Here is an 18,711-nt window from a genome sequence, read left to right on the forward strand (position 1 = left end):
AAGGTAATTAGAACACAAAATGAAATCCACTCAATGAGGAGAAACTCCAGTGTACTGGCAACCCTTTGATCATCACTTGCTTAAACTGGGTGCTGATAAAATTCAATAGTTCTAAACATTTTACCTCCTTTGTTGCTTTTTGCTGGGCGAGATGAACATAAAGCAGATTACTGAACTGTGCAAAAACTGCATTACATATATGAAAACAAATTTTTAACTTCTTATTTGGTAATATAATATACACTGTGCTCTCATGAAATTTAATCAACATTGTGGCAGATGGATGGGACCGATGACCGGTCGGGACGCCCCTTTGCCACTGGATCCTGGGGAGCAGTCATGGGATGCACACTACGTCCTCCGGAACACTTGGTGGCAGCCTTCCTGGGTTGCATCGGGGCCAATATTTTGGAACACCGGAGCTCATTCCTGTTGGGCTCCGTGGCCACCGCCAGGGGGAGCTGCACAGCCTAAAGAGCCAGAGGGAACGCAGCCATACCCAGAGGTGCAGCTGGAAGTAGGTCAACGAGCACCTGCAACACTTCTGGGTGGGCTATAAAAGGAGCCAACAGTCACCACTCCAGGAGTCAGGAGGAGGAGGAGGAGGACAAAGCTGCCTGGGAGGAGTGGAGGAAGAGTAATTTGTTTGGGTATATTTGGTGTGCTTAGTGCGGGACTGTGTAGTGCCTGTGGGACACGAGGAAGACATGCCCAAAAGGTGAAGAAAATAAATCTTCTTTTTTTTACGTGTGCCTCCCATGTCCAGTCTGTGTCAGATCGGGCGCCTATATAGCGCCTTTCACAACATATAAATATAAAAAAAATTTGAAAAAGTACAAATGCCATAATATTCAAGTGAGTTTGGGGACTTTAGTTAATGGTTTATAAAGTTAGAAAATTTGTATTAACTTTTTATTTACTTCATCAAAAAGACAGATTTAAAAATATATATTTAAATATACAGTATTATATATATATATGAAAGAATTCAAAAATTCACCAATACCTTTTAATGAGGGCTTGTGAAATTTAAAAAATGTATACTGCATGCATTAATTAAGATATGCAAGGAAAAATATAAACTTTTCAGGACTTAAGTGTACCAAATTTCAGCAAAATTGTTCCTTTGGGAGTCAAGTTTTTTCATGTGGACAGACAGACAGACAAACATGATAATGACAATAAGTGCTTCACATTTTATGCAAACATCTAAATAAAAAGAAGAAGAGCAATAAAACAGAGTTAATAAAGCATACGGTTCTAAGATGGACCTCAAATTGGATAAAGCAGGTTAGAAAATGTATGTTTGTATGCAATAAAGTACACACATGCACCATACAGAAACAAATACAGAAATAATACCAAAAGTTACTCAGAATGTATGCATTATTAGATGACTATCTTATATGTCAAAGCTTCTTATTTAAGTAAAACAGAGTCTTTCTAGAGATTGCCAAGAGATGGCTGATTTCCCTAAGTGTGTTAACTGTGTTTTGGATCACACTGCATTGTTAAGGTTGGACCAAAGCCATACGAGTGACAGGGACAGAAGCAATTGCAAGAGAAGTAAACAGGACTGCCCTGATGGCCACTTCAAGCCAGTTATCATTTGAGTAACTGCAAGTTAGGGGTTCATCTTCTTGCGCATTACCTATGAAAGAAAAAAAAGAGGTGAAGAAATTAACATCACATTCCTGCTAATTGTTTATCAAGAAATATTAGAGAATGGGATGGTGTTATATCTGCTGTATAAAGTAACATCATAGATGAGTTAATTTTTTAATGAGCTAATTTCTTAATATGCTTAAAGCATTTTCTTTAATCTCATTAAAGAACACTGCTTTTAGAAAACATAAATGAAATTCTGAGTACACCATTTTAAGTAAACTTTTAAAACATTACCAAGCTTATAAGTTTTTGGGAGGAATGTTAGACTACTCAAAGAACAGTTTACTCACACACAAGGAGAACAAGTATATTCCAAACAGGTGGTGTAATGGCTGAGGTTTTGAACCCTGGACAATTCACTAAACCTACTACTCCACTCTGCCACCAAACAGTCAAGTACAAATGTAAAAATAAAGTATGCACATTTTTTACAATGGTGACAGCACCTTCACAGGGACGCATTTGCTGCTGAGAATGTTTAATAGAAGTGTAATTATGGGTTTGCCCAAAAGAGAATAATGCTACAGTATCTTGACAAGGCCATGTTAGACCAGCATCATACTACTGGACTCAACATGACTTCTAGTTGGAATGCAGGCCAAATGTAAACGACTCCAGCTGCTGATTTTTTTGCTGTTGAAGTGTCAAATTATATAACTAGGAATCGCAGGGAGTGTCTGATTAAACTTTTTCATCATGGTTTCAAATCTTGTAGTGCAAGCAATGCAGGGTAGCTTCATTTGGTGAACACAAGAACGAGAACAGAAGAACTACATGAAAGTAAACACAACACTTCAAACAGATATCTGTATTAAATCGAAAGGCTGATGAGCCTACTCCCCATTCACACAGACCAAATTAGTTGTTTCCTTCTTCCCTTGCAGACATCATTGTTCCTCACTATTTCTTAAGACCACTGTGACTGAGTCAAGGGGGTATCGCACTAGACAAGTGACAGTTCAAGATGTGACTGTCTACAATTACATTTGATTTTCTTATGCTTATGTGAAGGAGAGTGCATCATAACTAGAGTTGATCAGCAACATTTGCCAAAGTGTTTTTGGTAATGAATATGCTGTGTTCGCCCGTGACCCAATTTGCTGAATATTTTCCTGGAAATTCACCATGCAGCCAGCTTAGAAGCACTTTTTTTTACCAGCACCCCATGATGCTTTGCAAGGCTAGCATGACATCACAGAGCTATAGCGCTCAATGTTGGATGAGACAGCCCCCAAACCCCAGAGTGTATACTACTGATCCTAGTAGTGGGCTAAAAATTAGCATAACACACAACGTGCATGCAAAAGGAAACGGGAAATGCGTAGATGTACTGTATGTGTGTCTTAAAGGTTAGGTTGTTTTGTATGGACTTGTATATGACTTGCATAATACTGAGCCTACCACTTTAATAGAATTACTTAAAGTGCAGTTGATGCAAACAGGAAGAAATGAAGAATCCACATCCTTTAGTGTTATGCTTATTTTGTAGAATCGACAGTGAACTAGCAAAAGCATCAGGGAAAAAAAAAATAAACTGTACATTCATTTGAGAGAGGTGAGAATCTGTCATGGAATTTGTGGGGGACATGCTCCCTGTCTACAAGAAATGTTGCTTATTCTGATATTTATCGCTATTAATTTTATAACAGGGAGTCATGGTGCACAGTGGTCAGCACTGCTGCCTCAGAGCTCAGATTACATTTTTGGACAGAATCATTTCCTATCTGTAAGAGACACTTAAAAGTCCAAGTCAAGCTTGTAATCTGCTTGAAATGAGTTCATTTTCTCCAGCCCTATTGACTTCATTATATTTAGCTGAGTTCACTAAAGTTTTCTGCAACTTTGTAGTAAACCAAACTAATTGGGGGTTTGCTCATCGGCAGTCATAACAATAGTAAATCACTTTATAACATTTATGCTCTCTAGAATGGACAATGCAGTCTTTTGGCCTTGGAATCCCTGGAGGTTTATTTTCTCCAGCATCTCTCTGACTGCAGGTTTTGTTTTTCTCTCCTCTCTGATTATGTGACCATAGCCTCAGAAACTGTCATTTTCCACCACAACCTTTCGAAACTTAAAAACTGACTTTCATTAATGGTATTTTAAGCCAAGCTTAGGGTCCATTTCCATTACTTACTAGCTGAAGAACTTAGCACTGCCTGGGTATATTTGTAGCATTGGTTAAAGAAAGAAAACACATATTCATCTTTTTCATGGCTGGTTAGCTGATCTGGATGTATATATTGTATGTGGGTGAGCATGTGTGTCTGATAGTGGACTGGTGTCCTATAGAGAACTGCTTCCCTCCCTGTGCCCGGTGTTGCAGGAGTGTATCGTGGCCCTGGTCTGGAGTGTGCAGGATGGCACAGTGAATGAATGCCGCCATTCAGTGCAACTGAATGAATTAAGATTATAGTCTTTTTCTTTCCCACTCCAAATGCATTACCATCTTAGCTATTTGTCAGCAGATATTTTTAAGCCCCCATGCTCTGATAGCACTAAGTGCCCAAAGATATCATATATCATACTGCATTAGCCTATAACAAAGAAATGGAAACATTGTCATATTGTCCAGATTCTTTCTTCAAAACTGCATTATCATTTGAACATGAAAGGTATTTTGACAGAAGCCACTAAAACGCCAATAATTACTTTAAAAAAAACCCAAGGTTTAGTGACTGAGTAGGAAACAAAGGTGCCTACGTCAAATACATTTCTATATGACACAGGCTAGTATGGGAGAAACTGTTATTCAAAAAAGAATCACTTTGAGGCTCATGTAGAGGATGCCAGAAATCACAAGTCTTTTCATCAGAAGAGATCGAGATTTGCTCGGAATTTAAACTATAAACTTAAAAACTGGTCAGGCTCCAAGAAATATGATTCCTTGAATAAAGTATGGTGGCAGAACACTCCTATTATGCTGTGGTGTTGCTTCTCATCACCTGGGATTAAGAAATGTGTTATTGTCTGTGAAGGTCACCAGGGTGCAGAGGCCCACTACAGGGATTTTTCTGTGCCGCCCAGATGTTGGTTGGGATGATTATCCAGACAGAAAGCCAAAGTGCCATTTGAGAGCTGGTTAAGGACCACTGGTAAATTTGATGGGATGCAAAAGAGTGATCTGGGAACTGGTGATCCTGTCCAGAATGGAGTAGTGAAGGTGGACAACTAGAGACCACCTATTAGTCCTTCCAATCAAAATGAAGCAGCGGGAAGCTACTCCTAGGTTACATCCAAATAAAGGTGCAATGGGCACCTGGAATAGCAACATTTTATATAGCACATTTTCATACAAACAGTAGCTCAAAGTGCTTTACATATTAAAGAATAGAAAAATGAAAGACATAATTATAAAAAAAATAAATCAACATTAACATCGAATAGGTATAGGGTATACTTCACAAAGTATTAGGTATGAACTGAAACCATTGGGTAGAAAATTGACTATAACCCCTGAAGCCATGAAGAGCTACACTTTAAATGAAGGCTTATTCTCTCGGTTAGATGTGCTTACAATCAGGAGTTAAGTGGAGGCAAAGCTCACCTGGCTGGGAACGGGCAAAAAAGAAGAGAAACTCACCAGCATCATTGGGGAGACAGGAGAGAGGAAGAAAAGGTAAACCAGAGACAAAAATCCATATATTATGAAGAAAGGCTCTAAAGTGGTGAATGTTTATTGTTCTGTTTTTACAACCTGTAACCTGTGTCCTATACCTCCCTGGGACACTGTGACAAAGGAGAGCCTAAAAAATAAGCTGCTCATTGAACGTCACTTCCTTCACAGCATCAATCTGAGGCATGACTGACTTGACAAAGGTGATCTGCAAATATTGTCCTAGAAAGTTTGATATCTACTCACAAGAATGAGTGGAAATTAGATGTGAGTTGTTTGCAAAGCTGCTAAGCATCTATCCCATAAGATTCAAAGACTATAACTTAAAAAAATATTTATGAAGTAAGTATTAATGTAAGGGTGTCTGAATATTTACAAATGCAGGACAATGAAATTTTATACTTTGCTTAAGTGATCTGCTGATAATTTTCTGTTTAGAATTAAACTTGAGCATATAAATTTGCAATAAAATGCAGATTACAATAATTTAGTAAAATTTGACAATATTATAGGGTTTGAATACTTTTACAAGCCATGTGTGATTAGTGTTTGAAGTATATTCCTCTTTTTACTATTTATAGTATATACAGTGGTGATATAATGAATCTTCATCTACCTTCATTTACTCTCAGCAGAGTCCCACTTCCATTGGCTCTTCCGATACCCAACAGGTCCACCTCACAGTAATAGTAGCCTGAGTCGTTTTGTGAAGGCTGAAGGATGGTTATTGAAGCGTTCTTATCTTTAATGAATGTTTCAATATTTGTTTTTAAAATTGCCTTGCCATGGGTTCCATTAGATACTTCTGTCCCTCCAACGTGATCTTTATACCATTTGTAAGAGCCAATCAGTGCAACGTTTCTTGTAGTGAAACAGCAGGGCAAGTGAGCATTCTCCCCCAGATTAAAAGTGACTTCAGGATTCTGATGAACTTGCAATTGTTCTGAACCTTCAGAGAAAATAGAAATGAATGATACGATACTTTTAAGTGGTTAGTTTTTATAGATGTACAGTACATACACAATGGCAAATTATGGATATTTTGAAAATAACTGCGATTTAAAACAGTATAAGAATTAAATGTTTTAATATTGAAAAATCTGTACTGGGCCATAATGCAGAACATTTTTCTGTAAACTACCGCCATTTTTCAAAAATAAATATAAAATGACATTTTCAAACCTGAGTAATCAAATTTTAAATTATCCCAATCATAGGTCCAGCTCAGGGACCAGCTGTAGTTGAAGCTGGTGTTAGTCTATTGTAGGCCCACTCACACATTCATCCACACTCTCATGGAGCCAATATAGATATGGCAAATTTAAAATACAGAACGTAGGGGTTTGGACACTTCACAAATATATGGGGAAAAAATGGAAGTCTCCATAAGTGACTAGGTATGAGTTTTAACCCCATGGTTATTCATTCATCAGGCAATAGTGCTAAAACTGTGCCATGAATGTAATGAATATACTCAAATTCAGTATATTTTCTGTTATTTCACTGAAGCTTTAAATAGTAAATACTGTGAGAAGTTAATGAGTAACTATTAAGCCCCATATGGTTTATATATTGATATTTCAATAGTGTTTCAAAAACAATACTGAGTAGAGATTTTTATTGTCAAGAATGTGCATCCAGAGGCCCCCTGACAAGCTCAACTGAAGTAAACACTACCACTCCAGGCCAAATGGGGGTGCTAATGGTAACTGTATCCTCCTCTTTTTCCATAACCTGGAAAAGACGCCCAGTACGGGAATGTGCAAACTGCCGTGATGCATTGACTAAGTGCCCCTTCCAGTCATTTCACTATTAAAAGCCAGGCATGGTGTGACTGATAGAGTGAGAAAAGACAAAGAACTAATACCTGGCTGACGTGGTTTCAGCATCTTTTGTGCTGTGCTTTATGCACGTTGCTTTATGTTATTTTCATTTTCTTTAGACATTCCGTTTCAATTAAACGGGGTTACTGGGGTGGTACCCCAACAGTTCCCTCTGCTCCTGACTGCCTCTTTGATGCCAGTCACAGTATACAGAGTTAAATAAGGATCCTGCAAAAACAGCAATTAACTTAATATGGAACTTAATATGGAAACCACCTGAAAAAGTCAAATAAGTGCAGGATTTGCAAATTTGTTAAACATGTTAGATAGAACCTTAGTACGATTATTTCTCAAGTTACTACACTAACTAGGAAATCCTATTTCTTTTGGTCAATGGAAGCCCATGTGGTACTTGATACATTGAAGTCCTTATTCACTATGGCCCCAGTTCTGAGACAGCCTGACACATCTCAGCAGTTTATCCAAGGATTGGACGCATCTAGTTTTGGTGTTCAGGTAATGTCATGGGTTCACATTCCAGGTCCTCCCGACATGGACAGTGCTTTGAGTAGTAAAAAAAGCTCTATATACTGTAAATGTAAAGAATTATTATTATTGTTAATATTAGTTCCTAGACTCTATGCAAGTACATACTGTACTGTGCATATTTCAACAATTCTGCTCAACAAAGTTAGCCTTAAAGCAATAGAAACATTGGCTAGTATGAGCTAATTATCCAATTAAGATTTATTTTCATCATAAAAATTACATTTATATAAGGGCTGCGAAGAGACTAAATGCTAATAAAATTTGATATCTCAATTACTTATCACGCAGGGATTAGAAATGATAAAGTTGATTTGCCCTCTCCAAGGTGTATGACCTTAATAAAATCATTCATGAGCCTCAAAACATTTTCTCTCACGTTAGTCTCCAGTTTTATGTCCATGCTGATAATATTAAGCTTTATTTATTACTTAGGATTGCTTCCTGTGCTGATTTTCCTTTGTTAGCTTAGTGGTTTAATGAAGAGCAGGTTTGATTTAGTTTCAGCTTTTTGAACTTAAATGTAAAAAAGACTGAAGTGATGATTAAGTTAATGACTTTAGGAAATAATATCTTTAGTTCCAGCACCTGTTTGCAAAGTCCTTTTTTTACACTGGAGCTCCATATTCATATGTTTGCTAATCTGTTTACTGCCATTCTACACTCTTACAAAAGGTGCTGGAGAAAAACCATTTTTGGTTCCCAAAAGACCCATCCACACAAAGGTTCCAGAAAGAACCTTAATTTATTTAGATCCGTAACAGTAGGTAGCTATGAATTAATGGAAACAGATTTGTGAAATACCAATGAGTTTTGATTTTTAAAGGACTCTTACTGCATAATGTACAATAACAGAGGCTAATTGCAGGCTTTCTTGATCTGTTTTTGTCCTTTTAGGTAGTCTACCATAGATTAAAGATTTTGTTGTTTTTCTACATATTAAGAAGTTTTTCAAAGCATAAAGAACCAACTTCTTATGTAATGAACCCTTTCCAGAATGAAATGGTTCTTTGTTAAGTAATAATTTAACAAAAAAAATTGAATTTAATTCTATCTAAACTATCCTGATGGTGAGGCTCTTAGTCATGCTTTCATTCTTTATGCTTGGACTACTGCATGGCCTTCACTGTGCTCTTCCTAAACATTTTTTACACAAACCTCTGATGCTGTAAAATTCAGAAGCTCACTTATTCAAAAATACACATGCACACATACACATACTTACACGTACACACACATGCACACACACTCATGAAAGACTAATACTCTAGTGCTGTCTTGTATGCATTGACTTCCCAATAATCAACAGATGCAACTCAAATTTTTTATGTTGTTAAAATCTTAACATGTTACTTCACTGACCTATTTAGTGGATTTAATTAGTGTTTTTGTGCCAAGCAGAATTCTTTACCCAAATTATGTCTATCATTTGGCTGTCCCAATTTATAGATGTCTTGGATTTGTTTGGGTCTTACCCTTGGTTAATTTTTTTTATAAATGACATTGTTCATTTTATTCTTATATTTAATTAATTATATCATTTATTAGTTCATTATTTTTGATGGTGGGGGTTGAGGCTCTTAAGTAGATTAAAGGCCCCAGATTCTGGGGTTATTTTTTTCTGCAGCCTCTGGAGTCTGTTCCTATAAGCAGGATTAGTGTGAAATCTGGGTAAAGTAAATCGGGATTCACTGAAATCAGAATAATTCCATTCCAGAGAGCCTGGAATTAGCCAAACCTGCATCTCTAGAACACACTAAATCAGAATTACATGATATGTGACGCCAAAGATGTGGATAACTTGCTAATCCCATTTTTTTGGAACAGGATCAGGATTTGACTGCTCCAGAAAGAAAGATATGACTAAACCCAGCGCAGTTACAGCAGCCAATGCTCTGAAACTAACCTGTAAAATAGCAGGTTTAACCTGAAGGATTACTGCTCTGAGGTTGCAATATTTAAGGAGCAGAGTATCTAATCATATAATCAAGGGCCATAAATGTCTTGTCAGAAACGCTGATCTCAGTTGCACTATTTAAAAAACAGAAAATGTTGATGAAATATTAAAAATGCTCTGACCTCTCCTGAATGAGTAATTGACAAAGAATCACTAGTCCTTTACAAAATTTTGCCCAGAGAAACATAACCAGGCTGCGATCAAACATTCTGGCATGCTCAGAGAGGTGTTTACATGAACATTAGTAATTTACATCCTTGAGTTTAATATATCAGGTGTGATGGATGGCCTGTCCGGCCCTCACCCCCAGGCCGCCAGGAGGAGCTCTCCCAAGAGCATGGACGGGTCCAGAGTTCCAGCAGGGCCTCATGGACTATGTATTTTTTATGCGCAGCCCTGCTGGATACCTTGGAGACCACTGGGAGTCGCTGTCAGGAGGCCAGTAGACTCATTTGTGCACTCTGACCCGGAAGTTCGTCACATGAAGAGCGACGGGCTTCCGGGGTGAAGGAAAAGGACTATTTACCCTGACCCGGAAGGAATAAGGACTTGTGGACTGTTGGCCAGGAACACTTCCGGGTCAGGGACTATAAAAGGACAATGGGAACTCCCAGACAATGAGCTGAGCTGGGTGGTAGGAGGGCAACGCGTCTTGGAGTGGAGGATTGGTTTATTGATTTATTATTAATTGTGATTGTTTATGAGTAGTGTGGAGTGGAGGGTGCTTAGTGCACGTAATTATTGTAATAAAAATAATTATTGTTGGACTTTTACCTGGTGTTTGGCGTGGTACCTGAGGGTTCAAGGGAGCGATAGCGCCCCTACTGCGACACAGGATAACCTTCTAAAACATGACATGTTCAGCATCACAAATTGTGGCTTTGCACAGACATGGATGCAAATCATAGAAATTTCCCATCTTTATTTTTTTAAAATAAAGAGCAGTTTTCATTGCAACATTGAAGAATGCTGCACATATTGGCCACGCGATCTCAAAAGTACACATAACTTTGAAGTGACATCTACACACACACACACAGATAAGGGCTGCCTTTCAAGAGACAGAACTAAATAAAACACCATCAAAGACAAATTTCACAGAGTCACAAGGAGGACAATCAAATTAAACTTCTGAACAATAACAACTGATAATAGACTTGATGGTGAAACAAGCTGACCACTTTCAGCCCTTCTGCAGAGTCCTTCATCCTTTAAAAAAATTACCTCTGAAGACTATATTCTTCATCAGATGCCTATACCCAATGCGCTATACATTTTCAATTCAGGGTTCTGTAATGGATTAAGGCAACCGTATTACTTCTGCATTTTATTTTAGTTCATTTGGCTGATGGCTTTTATGAATAAAGGGCAAGTATGTACAGTATATCAAATACTCAGTACAAATATGTCCATTCTCAGAATAATATGAGATGGCATACACAGTATCTGTACAAATGTTGAGGTCAAAGATCCGGGGTCTCACATTTCAACACAGTAAGTTACCATTTAAAGAGTGGGTACCGTGTGTCTTCTGTTACAGATTTGTACATGAAAGTATTTAACGTCAGCTTTCTTTTATCAAGTAATTCCAGAACAATACAGGGTTCAGTGTAGGCATGACAACATTCCACATCTCTCACAGTAAAAACTAGAATGACTCTATGTTTGCTGAACACTTAATGCAATGGGAATTAGACTTTTTTTATATCAATTTTGCAAAAACAGAGCACAATAATTATTACAGAAGTACATTTGCTCAATGCAACAATTTACTATACAAAGTTTATGTAGACTTCACTGATTAACTATTTTACGCATTCATTCTTTCAGTGATATTACTTCACGTCATCTCCCTTTGCTTGGCAGCTGCTGCTTCTGCATTGCTCCCCTTCTGGAGGATATGCCACCAATCATCTTGCCCTGATGGAATAAAGGTTGTTCCTTCTGTTTCACAGACTTATAGTCTGTGGTTGATCAGCTGTTCAGTGATGGATGCATAACGTCTTGTAAATTTTGCCATGAACATGCATTAATCAGGTTCAACCTATCCTGGAATCAGCTAATTTACTGGCACAAAATTGCACTATAACAAGCTGGAATTCATTCCGGGATTCAGGATTATTTAATCTTGTGTTCTGGAAAAGCCCCCTGGGATGCTATTAAGACTTACTTATTCTCTTCTGGTGCTGTGATTACATTTATTAATGAGGGCCTGGGGTCTATATATAGTATATGCTTAGGTCTCAGAACTTCTGAAAGTCATTAAAATAGATAACCTTACTTTGTGTGTTGTGTTGGGTTGTGTTTGCTTGAGTTAGGTTGACTCTTCAGTTGTACTTTTTGACTTCACCTTTTGCTTTCTGTATTAGACTTTGATAAAGGATAGAACTGACTCTTTGGTTACAAGCTATGCTCCTTTTGTAATCCATGTTTTATCTCTTCCTTTATCTGAAGTCCGCTATAACAATTGATATAATAGTTTTGGATCCCATACTTTTAATTATCTTTTTACCTGTTTCAGTTATACAAATTCAATCATTTGACCCATTTAAATATTAATTAGACTTACCTATATGATTAAACATTTTCTTGTTTCTCCCTGACTTGTTCATATATATTTAGTATATCTGTTATATTACTACTTTATTCAATACTTGTGCATTGCCATTTCTTTTTTTTTTTGTATTAATGTATTATCAATGTAAGATACTTTTTGAATAAAATGTTCACTTAAATAGAATTCTTGAATTTATCAGTAAACCTTCTATCAGCTTATGAATAACTGTGCAAAGTAAGCTTCTGTTTTATCTTTATATATATATATATATATATATATATATATATATATATATATATATATATATATATATTATTGACTTTAATTAGAAACATAACAATTCCATACACTCAAGTCAAATTTAAGAAATCAAAGCAAATTTGTGAACCCAAATTTGTGCAATGTGGTGAATAGATAGTCCCATTCAAAAATATCAAATGCTTTGTCTGCATCTAAAGATAATAAGATATCTGGGATGTTAGATATAATGGGTGAAAACACTACATTAAACAAATGTTGAAGGTTAAGTTAAGTGTCAGCCTTAATAAATCCTGTTCGGTCTTGTAATATTACAGAAAGAAACACTTTCTCAATCCTTCTGGCTAGAACTTTGGAGAGTATCTTAACATGGTTATTCAGAAGAGAGATCAGTCTGCATGATACACATTATAGTAGGTCCTTGTTCTTCTTAGGAAAGATGGCAATTAATGAGAAATTAGTGAGAAAAGCGCTATATAAATGCAAAGAATGATAATTATTATTAGAATTTTTATGCTCTCCATAATATTTTGTGAAAGTGCTAAAAAAATCCTGTCTTATATAAATGTCATTTTTTCATTTCGTATTACTCCAAAGGTTATACTGTATTTTGCTGTGCAATATTTTGAAAAATTCTAGCTATGTAAATAACAACTGCATTAAGGTAATATATTATTACTGAATCTTTTAAGTGATTTTTATATACAAGCATAAAAAACTAACATTAGTTTTCAAAAATAATATAAGTCTGCAAAAGTATTTTCCAAAAAATAGTAATAAATAAATCATCACAAGATAATATTTATTTACTTTTACTAAAGTAACAAATACTACAAAACCAAAGTGCTAAATAATCCCAACACAAGTCTAATATCCACTTCACACACAAAACTTTGCTTTCTTTAACATCTCTCCACATGTCATTAAGCTCCGTAATTTGTGCCTTTTCCCTTACACACACATCCCTGAATTGGATGTCCTGTCTATCCATTCACTGACAAGTGCAAACTAGAAAATGGCAACAAAAAACAAAAAAAGAAATGGGAGTTCTTCCATTTGAAACATGAGAAATATTTTTAAATTATGTTTTGTTCCCTATATTTTAAAAACAGAATTAAATAAGTGAAAACACTAGCAATACTAGCCACCATTATGTTTAAAGCTTTCTATAGTAAATACCATCATCCAAAGGGGTGTACCAGGTTCAGTGCCATTCTTTACATACGTAATTTTTATGGCTGTGGGTAAAGAAACCCTAAGAGATCAGCACATGGGCTGAATCGGTGACTGAATGGGTAGCTGTGAGTTTTAAAATTCAGTCTGTGAACTACAAAGCCTCACTGTCTCCTTTGGCTTGGTTGACTTGCTATATTATCTTTATGTGCTTAGAATAAATGTGATTACCTCAAGTCATTCTCAGATTCTCAGTCTTACAAGATTAATTTAAAATTCTGGCAAGAGAATTGAACTACATCAGTACAAAGACCAATTCAGTTCAAATTACAGCTTCTGAGGCCTCAGCACTGAACACTTTGACGTCTTAAATCAAACAATTTGGTAAATGGGTAAAACAACTTAAAAAACTGGGGTTGCCATGTATTGCCTGATTGCACTTTTTATTGTATGTCTTATTTTCAATTTCCTAAGGTATGATTTCCATCTACGATTCTCAACCATTTCATTCATCCTTTACTAAATTGCAAAAGATAACTAGATATCATTGCAAGTTGATGTTTGTGCTATTAGTACTTTTAATGCTGAAAGCATGACTTGGAAATGTTTTTTAACTATAGCAGCTTTACATATTCCATTTAGAGCAGATTGCTGCCCTGGTTTAGGCTACAATTTGATATAATGATGATTTCAGATTTCATGTAGTTTTATTTTATTTATCATTTAGCATTTTTATATTATTTGAGAGACAATGCATTTTTAAAAAACATTACCATTGTCAAAAGGGGTGTGCTTTGAAAGTAACTTACATTGCCAAAAAGCTGAAGATTTGCAAAACCTCACAGTTGAACCTGCTTTTTGTAAAACCAGCAAAATCATACTTAAACATTTTCATCCATTGAGTTGTTTTGGACCTATTTTTTCTATTACAGGATTGTGAGGCGCTGATGTTTTTTCTCAGCATCAGGGGATACAAGAATCGACAACAGATCAGACACCTGGCCATTGTGACACACATTCAGCCAAACTGGGCCAACTTAGTCTTTGAAATTAACCTAGAAAAGACATAAGGAGATTATAAACAAATGACTGAATACAGTATTGTGAGCAAAATGTTGTAACCTTGTGGACAAATAAGGTCTAATCTAACCTGTTAAACCCAATAGCTCAATTTGGGACAATAATTTTACCATCTGATTTCAGAAATTGGCAAGTAAGGAATGTATTCAGGCCTTAGGCTAATGCAGCTGAACCACAAAGCACAGGTTTTCAGGTACTGTCACCACCACCCCTGATCATCTGTGTAATTCCAAATCACGTGAAGCCTCTGTTACTCCTAACTAAAGTAGGACTGGATGAAATGCCATGAAATAACTTCATATATAGCAATCAAAAACATGTGTGACAGAGTGCTTAGTGCTACTGAATAACAAACACAAGACCTGATTTTGATTCCCATGGCTGGTTGTTGTCTATGTGGAGTCTGCCCATCGCCCCATTGTTTCTTTGGGTGTTCTTCCCCCATCCATAAAGATCTTCATTTTATGTTCATAAAATGTGGGCAGAGATGGACTGACTTTCAATTGGATATGTAGGTTAGAGAATGTCATACCAATGCACTGTAAAAAAAACTGCCAGCATTTTACAGGAGTTAACTGTAATTTTTTGCAATGAAAAATATGTTGTGTAATCACAACAGGCTAACCCATCCTCCATCATAGGACAATAAATAAATGAAAAATTGTTTGAACTTGTCCGTTTTGCATTTGTGGGACATTTTCAATCTGTGCATTATCATAGCATTTCATTTATTTGTGTGGTAAGATGACAGTTAAAAATGAAATCCTGACTGGCTCGATAACATGCAAGCATTAGAAAGTTTTGATTCACACTGAGAACCAGAGACACCAGGATTAAGGAATCAGATAATAAGGTGGACAGGAGAAGGATTTTAGAGACCTTCTGAAGTCAACCTGTTGTACATTTTAGGGAAAACAAGTGAGTACACAGTAATCCTGTAAAAAGAGCATCACACTAGTTTCATATTTTCAAATTCAATAATCTGTAATAGAAGAAATGGTTAACACAATTATTTTAAATAATTAAATGCATGTAAACTTACATTTAAGTAGCGTTTTAGCTGTTAATTTCAATTAATTGTTTCACATTGTAAGTTTTTTTTGTGTATAATTGCATAGCTTTAAAGTCATAATGGTACAGAAAACTAAGTTTGCGTAAAGTTAATATATTTGCATAAGGAACCCCCTTTGAAGGAACACTGCAAATAAATCCCGATGACCTGCACTTTGAGAAATAAAAACTTAAAGAGGGCTAGAAAACGACGTTTTCTGTGTACTGAAGGTTATTTAATTGATACAGAAGCTGATTTATGTTTTTATTTATCTTATTTATTTATTTGATAAAGTGGTGAACCTGTAGCACACCATACATTACAAAAGCAACTGTTCCTTTACTACCAGATAACATGAAATTGATTTACTAAATATTGATATTGTATCAGTGGATAAAAATGTTTATGTTTAATGGAAACGTGATTGGTTGGCAGTTTATATTAGCAGTTATTTAACTGTGAGGTCACAAACGCAATTATTGTAGTCTAATAACTAAAATTGTTTTGGGAAAATTACAGTAAATTACTGGCAACTAAATTGCAGAACTAAATTTTATAAAGCACGTATTAGTATTTTGACTGTTCACATACAGGGTTAATGGTCTTATTTTCAGTTATGGAGTTTTAACGTAAAATGATAAAAAGGATTCAAACAGATGGCCGATCAACCTTCTATTAACTGTAAAATAAATTTGATAACAATGATCATTTTGGAAAAGTGTGTTCGATGAAAATGCGCATTTCCCCGTGTTTAGTATATCAATATAAACACATCGGTTTCGAAGTGAAACAACTGCACCCACGACACAAATAAATGTGCTTATAAGTGGCACCAACCTTTATTAATTTTCAGCTCCGTTCCACTGCCGTTGGCTTTTCCTACTCCTGCTAAATCGACTTCACAGAAGTAGACCCCGGCGTCTTGAAAAGAAACACGGCGTATGGTGATTGAAGCGTCCTTCTTATTCAGAAATGTCTGCGTGCCTGTTCTGCTGAGTCGATTAGGGTAGCTTTTCTCGGAGACTTCTCGGCCCCCGACTCTGTCCTTGTACCACTTGAATGAGCCGAGAGTCACAGGCTGCTGGCAGATGAAGTAGCACCGCAAAATCGCGTCGTCTCCATCGTCTGCGCGAACATCCCTGTCCTGAGACACGTGTAGTTTCGCCAGAATTCCTGAGGGAAAGAAAAACAAGGGTTTAGGAGAGTAAATTCAAGATAGATAGATAGATAGATAGATAGATAGATAGATAGATAGATAGATAGATAGATAGATAGATAGATAGATAGATAGATAGATAGATAGATAGCATTCTTATTGAAGAACTCATTTTTAAGTAATAAAGATCTACCTAGTAACATGACCAGAGGCCTGAGCACAAAAGCACAATTACTCATTTTCTCAGTTTTCATGATTTTTAGAATTTAAACAAAGCTACCTTCTTACTGTATACTTCATTAAATTACATATTTTTTCACCAGATGAATTGCTAGATAAATAAATCTACCTGGCAAGATGATCAGGAGCCTGACAGCAAAAGCACAGTTATCCATTTTCTCAACACATGTAGCATTATGTGGTGTGGTGAAGATGTTACATGAATCATTCTGATGAAAACGTGTTGGTGACATGTAGCTGCTTGGTCAGCCTGGGGGGGAACACAAATGAAAAGGAAGGACAGACCAAATGTGCAGATCAAAGTAGTAAACAAACTAGGACATCAAGTGCACGCTGAAATCACTTACTGACACATTTTGTGAGTAGAACTGGTGCTTTAAACATTAAACTAGTGAACAAAGTGAATGAATTTCAGCATTTCTGACAAATCACTTTCCTAGGTTCTGTACCAGTGTCATTTCTATGTTGTATTTGACAGCAAGTATGAAGTGACAATTTGTTTTGGGTACTGAGTTTTACTAAAGTCACATCAAAATATGTAAAATATCCCTGTTTTTAGATGCAAGAACATTTCTTATAATCATCCCTCCAGACCTGTGCAGTAACTGAAACTAATGATGCTAAAAATCAAATGCACATATTGGGTGGGGGGGATTCAAAACAGAATAATTTGTGTCTTAATGGATAGAACAGAATAATCAACAGAGTACAAAACCAAATAATCTGTGTCTTAGTTATAAAGAAGCCAAAAATGAAAAAAAAAAAATCAAGCAAATCAGCACAAATTAGCAAACTCAAAAATGAGTAAAGAGTCTACGGTGCAGGTGCAAATACAAAGGGAAAGTTAAACACACTAAACTTCAGAACCTGCTTAAGCTCAAACAATAAACTACGCTGGAGCGATGGCAGAGTTACTGCAGCCAGTTGGCACTGGCAAAGAGAAAGCTTTGAGATCTTTGAACATTGTGCATTGAAATGGCCGAGGGCACAGGCAACAGGAGAGACTTCTATTTATGTCCTGATTAGTATAACAAAAAATAAACATCACAGGGAGAATTAATTACTTGTGGAAATAGTTTATTTAAGGTGAAACGTTAATGTAAAAGACTGAAAGCTGGTGAATGTTTGTTAACTAAACTTACTGATCAAAAGATTATGGAAAGACACACCAATTACTTTCAAGGGGACATTGTGTGTTTTCAATACATGATAATTACACCTATTATATTTACTGTTATTTTGCAAAATTGTTCATCTTTAATTGTGAAACCACTTTGTTTTTTGATATAACTCTTACTATAGCCCTTTTACTGGTGTCTTGTTGACTTAAATATTTGCCTTCATGCAATAATGTTCTTCACTTTACCATTAGTTTGAATTATTTTATGAAATGTCCTGGTATGGCGATATATATGGAGGTCTTTTTATAAAATGCAAAATTGATATGCATTCCTTAACATGTGCATTTTTAGCATATTAGTTCTGGATTAATGATTTACACTGTTGTTCCAGATTACAAACAGAAAGAAGTCCAAGATACTCTGTCTTCAGCGACATTGTCATCTCTGGAGATTTGTTGCTCCAGT

The 18,711-nt window shown here is 36.1% G+C and overlaps 1 protein-coding gene across 1 annotated transcript; it reads right to left on the reverse strand.

The window, feature by feature from the left end:
• Positions 1–1,029: 1,029 nt before the first annotated feature.
• On the reverse strand, positions 1,030–17,285 carry LOC120539774. The gene is made up of 4 exons (XM_039770158.1): positions 17,235–17,285; positions 16,567–16,902; positions 5,901–6,233; positions 1,030–1,651 (listed from the first exon to the last, which is right to left on the reverse strand). Exons 1-4 carry the CDS (start codon positions 17,278–17,280, stop codon positions 1,512–1,514), a joined length of 855 nt encoding a protein of 284 aa, XP_039626092.1. The 5' UTR covers positions 17,281–17,285; the 3' UTR covers positions 1,030–1,511.
• Positions 17,286–18,711: the final 1,426 nt, after the last annotated feature.

Source organism: Polypterus senegalus, chromosome 11, assembly GCF_016835505.1.
Source record: "Polypterus senegalus isolate Bchr_013 chromosome 11, ASM1683550v1, whole genome shotgun sequence".
Classification (NCBI taxonomy): Eukaryota; Metazoa; Chordata; class Cladistia; order Polypteriformes; family Polypteridae; genus Polypterus; species Polypterus senegalus.